This window comes from Macrobrachium rosenbergii, chromosome 3, assembly GCF_040412425.1.
Source record: "Macrobrachium rosenbergii isolate ZJJX-2024 chromosome 3, ASM4041242v1, whole genome shotgun sequence".
Classification (NCBI taxonomy): domain Eukaryota; kingdom Metazoa; phylum Arthropoda; class Malacostraca; order Decapoda; family Palaemonidae; genus Macrobrachium; species Macrobrachium rosenbergii.
The window spans coordinates 14,553,310-14,558,697 of NC_089743.1; the positions used below are offsets into that span (position 1 = coordinate 14,553,310).

The 5,388-nt window shown below is 39.7% G+C and overlaps 1 protein-coding gene across 1 annotated transcript; it reads right to left on the bottom strand.

Annotated features, from left to right (window-relative positions):
• Positions 1 to 597: 597 nt before the first annotated feature.
• On the bottom strand, positions 598 to 2,331 carry LOC136850624 (general transcription factor II-I repeat domain-containing protein 2-like). The gene has a single exon (XM_067124325.1). It carries the CDS (start codon positions 2,329 to 2,331, stop codon positions 598 to 600), a length of 1,734 nt encoding a protein of 577 aa, XP_066980426.1.
• Positions 2,332 to 5,388: the final 3,057 nt, after the last annotated feature.

Sequence of the window (5,388 nt, forward strand, 5' to 3'; positions counted from 1 at the left end):
AGCTTTTTTTTTTCAGTAGGCTACTATGCTTTATCACTCAGCCTACAATGGATCTATATTAGCTTATTGCACATATATTCACAGAGAAGCCAATGGAAATAAAATATTTTCAATTTCATTAACAATTTTTTTTTTGAATGGATATCTTTTTACATCTGACCATCTGAAGTTAACTCACCACACTAATCTCAAGAGGGAGCTATGAAGAAAGTTAGCATCCTGCCTTAAAAATGTAAATGTGCACATTTATGAAAAATAAAATACAATTAACAAACATAAAAGTTATAGCAGAGCAAGAACAATAAGATTAGACTACATCAGATCAAACAGTTTTGTAGGCTAGGCCTACTGAAGGTGAGAATGAAACCAGAGTAATCTTATTTTCAAAGAACTGTATTTTTCATACTCCAAACATTTGTGAATATTAGTAATTAGGCCCAGGCCTCCATGCTAATTAACATCCCATCCCACTCTAAATCTATCGGCTGCTACTAGCTCCTGACACTTGGCATCTTTTAGCATTCACAAGTACATCAATATCAGGTTTTAAATCCTGAGTAGCAACACATTTCACAATGTCATTCAAGTGTCCATTTGTTAACCTGAGCGGTGCTTTGTTTTATTGAGGTTCATTACAGAGAACGCCTGTTCACACAGATAGGTAGTCCCAAACATGGATAAAATCTTTGCAGCCAGGGATGTTAATTTAGGGTACCCTGGCAAGAGATATTGATAAAACGTATCCAAGCCCACTGACGCAAATTTCTGCTTCATACTGGAATCACATTGCAAGTCAATTACCTCGAGTTGGATATCAGCAGGCATATCAGAAGCCTTGACTGTAAATGGCGAGCGAAAAAATGCAAATTCATTTTCAAGTTCACTAAAGATCTGAAACCTCCGCTCAAACTCTTGCAACAATCCTGTTATTTTGTCCTTGTATTGATCCAAATCAGCATTAAGACCAGTCACATGCACAGCTGTGAGACATGGAAAATGAGAGGTGTCACCGTTAGACAGCTGTGTCTCCCAAAGTGACAGTTTCAACTTGAATGATCGTATGTTTTCATAATACTGAGTGACAACTTTTTTGCGGCCCTGCAACATTTTGTTAAGATTATTGAGATGCTGTGTAATATCCACCATAAAGGCAAGACCCTGCACCCATTCTAGGCATTTAAGTTCCTTTACTGGGTTGCCCATTTTCTCCATGAACTGTCCAATTTCCTCTCTTAATTCAAAGAAGCGCTTGAGTACGGCACCTCGGCTTAACCACCGTACTTCAGTGTGGTATGGTAGGCCAGCTGGAATGTCATTACCACTGAGAAAACAGTCAAACTGACGGTGATTCAAACCTCGTGCTCTAATGAAATTTACAGTTTGCACAACCACACTCATAACATGGTCCATTTTTAGTGTTTTGCAGCACAACGCTTCCTGATGCAAAATACAATGAAATGTCCAAAAGTCTTGTCCTCCATCCGTGGCCTGCACTTTCTCTCTGAACTTTGTTGCAACACCTGCCTTTCCCCCAACCATTGATGGGGCGCCATCTGTAGCCAAGCTGACAGCACGGGACCAGTCCACTCCGGCCTTGTCCAGCATTCTAATGAGAGAGCTGAAGATGTCATTTGCTGTTGTAGTGTCCTTCATAGGCACCAACTCGAGGAACTCCTCAGTGATGGTCAAAGTCTCATCAACACCACGAATAAATATGGCCAGTTGAGCAACATCTGTAACATCGGTGCTCTCATCAACTGCAACTGAAATTGCAATAAATGACTTGATTTTGTCATTCATTTGCCCGCCCAAGTCTCCTGAGAGATCTTCAACCCTATCTGCAACAGTGTTCCTTGATAGACTAATGTTGGCAAAGGCAGGTCTCTTTTCAGGGCACACAACTTCTGCAGCCTTCAGCATGCATGTTTTCACGAACTCACCATCAGAAAATGGCTTGGATGCTTGCACCAACTCGTTAGCAATAAGGTAGCTAGCTTTCACTGCTGCATCACTGACCTCACGGATGCGAGTAAATGCAGACTGCTGTTTTTTCAGACCAGTTAATAATTCGTTTATCTTCTCTTTTCTTAGTTGTCCTTGCAAATGGTGATATTTTTCTTCATGATGAGTCTCATAGTGGCGCCGAATATTATATTCTTTGAGCACTGAAACTTGTTGATTACATACCAAGCACACTGGTTTTGTATTCACCTCTGTGAATAAATAATACTGAGTCCATTTTTCCTGGAAAACTCTGCACTCTGTGTCCACTTTTCTTCTTTTTGACAGACATTTTGGTAATGGGGGTGTCAGTCGAATTTCTCGGACCATGCAAGATATGATGCTTGGGTGAAAGAAGTGACTACCAGACTGCCCAAGTTATGTGCAGCAGCAGCAGTAACAGCTCCTGTTGGGGCAATCGTCGATAAACTCGTACGTGTATGGGACAGGGATCGCCGTACGGAAAAAGATCAGACTACACTCGAATCACAGAACGCAGTTCCGATTTTTTTTTTTTTTTTTTTTTTAGAGAGATGTTGAGATTATGCTACATGGTACAGGCAGTATGATACATGGTACGTACAAAGACCCTCATTTATGATACATGTACCATAATTATGGTGCGCATGGCAACCCTGCCGCCAGCTCAAGGTGTCAGTGAGTGAAGCTATCTAGCGATGTGATTGGTGGAAACTAAGTTTTGATCTAAACTTGGCTGCAAAGCGCTAAAATGAATAAATAAATTGGTAAATAAATAAATAAATAAATAAAAAACGAATTAAAAAATACATAAGTAGATGAATGAATGAATAGATAAGTAGGTGAATAAATAAAGAAATAATAAATAGAAAAAAATTTGACAAATAAATGACAAATATATAAAAATACTGTATTGTGAGGTGTGTGAGTGTGTGTGTGTGTGCATGTTTGTTTTTTGTTTGTGTGTACGCGCACACATTCATCAGCAGTTCATATATGAAGAGAGAGAAAGAGAAATCATATCCTGAAAATTAAAATTAGATTCTGATACTCTATTTAATTTGCATCAAAATTAAAAAGCAAATATGATGATGAAAGTTTGATTTGATCTTTAGGTCTTTTTTTTTTACAATCGGGCGTGCGGATAGTTGGGTACACGACGGTTATAGAATCTGTACAGAGTTCACTTGAATTTCATAAAACTATATAATTACATAATCAGTAGGCTAGCTCTAACAATGCAGTTTATATTTTGAAAAATCAGTAGACAACCTAAGTTAACGTATACACAACTTTCAACGTCATATATATATATATATATATATATATATATATATATATATATATATGTATATATATATATATATTTTTTTTTCTTTTTACATCCTCAGAAATTTATTCCCTACAAGTCCTGGGCCGGATTAAACCATCTCGCGGGCCGGATCCGGCCCGTGGGCCGTATGTTTGACACCCCTGCTCTAGAGCCTCGATGGCTCAGTCGGTTACAGCAGCAGCTCCGGACTTCGTAGAGGTCTGTGGCGCGGGTTCAAACCCGCAAGCCGGCTGATCAGAGAGGCAGACACTTTGCTATCCGTGTAGACATCCCGGGATTATATATGTAATCAACGGATAGGTTTGCTTAAAAAGCAAATGGATGTTACGGACTAAATACACACACAAAACAAAGCCACTACAACACCTTCTAAAAACATAACAAACATCTCACACGTCTCGAACTCTCGCCATACCCGCGCAATAACTTCTCGCTGCTGGGAAGAAAGGGCGTTGGGTCTGGTATGATACATGAAACATACGTACCGGGGTCTAAGCGATGTCAGGCAGGGCAGCCGATCGAGACCACAGGTCTACCCCAAAGCCAAATCAAAAAGTCCTTCAAAAGCAGGCATCGTGTTTACCCCATACAAAAATGGGAATAAAAGCACGTTAAAAGAAGAAGAAGAAGCTCTCTCTCTCTCTCTAAAAAAAAGTAAAAAAAAAAAAAAGGCAGTTCCCCATTGGTTGGGTCGATATCGTACACGGTAGCACTCCCCTAGGCCCGCGTTCGATTCTCCGACCGGCCAATGAAGAATTAGAGGAATTTATTTCTGGTGATAGAAATTCATTTCTCGGTATAATGTCGTTCGGATTCCACAATAAGCTGTAGGTCCCGTTGCTAGGTAACCAATTGGCTCTCAGCCACGGAAAATAAGTCTAATCCTTCGGGCCAGCCCTAGGAGAGCTGTTAATCAACTCAGTGGTCTGGTTTAACTAAGGTATACTTAACTTTTCTAAAGAAAAAAAAAGTGATATGTGTAAATATATGGAATGAAGGAATAAAAGAATAACTGCACAGAAAACGTCATAATTTACCTTGCAATAGTTCTGATCAGATGGTATTTGATTTACATTCGGGTAACAATAACCCGAGCTCAAATTTCAAAGCTTGTTTAACAGTAATTCTCCAAATTTTGACGTAGGGCTTCTATGAAATTAAAGTGCGTTTTAATGCAATATAAAAATATCGCATAGGTTTTTTTTTAACTATAAGGTACTTGTGCTCGCCATAATTTGAACAAATCCAAGAATTTTTCCCATAAATTCAATTCACATTTAACTATAAACAAATCTAATTTTCTTCGTATGGATACACGAGCATTCATGCTTGCAATTTCTTTTTTCTGCAGGAAGGCGTAAGGTTTCATTTTTAATTGATCTCCTGAGAGAGAGAGAGAGAGAGAGAGAGAGAGAGAGAGAGAGAGAGAGAGAGAGAGAGAGAGAGAGAGAGAGAGAGTTAAAATTCCCTCCGACGATACTATTGGGACGAGGAAGGGTGACGTTCATTAGCCTTCAGAGCATAGAATAATTTCCAATCAATCTATTACTGTGGCCCGCAGCTGTCGTCATAATGACGGTAATGATTGATATTAATGACAGTAGCGCTGGCAGAATCGATGTTCGTGATGATGATGCAGCCATAGTGATAAGAATAATGATGAATTACGAAAATTTTCGTAGCATCGAAGGAAGCACATAGTCTGTGGATCTCTCTCTCTCTCTCTCTCTCTCTCTCTCTCTCTCTCTCTCTCTCATATCAGGTCGAAAAAAAGTATACCTTAGTTTAACCAGACCACTGAGCTGATTAACAGCTCTCCTAGAGAGGGCTGGCCCGAAGGATTAGATTTATTTTACGTGGCTAAGAACCAATTGGTAACCTAGCAACGGGACCTACAGCTTATTGTGGAATCCGAACCACATTATAACGAGAAATGAATTTCTACCACCAAAAATAAATTCCTCCAATTCTTCACTGGCCGGTCGGAGAATCGAAAGCGGGACCAACAGAGTGCTGGCTGAGAACGATGCCCACCCGTCGAATGAGGAACTACAATACCCACCCGTCCAATGAGC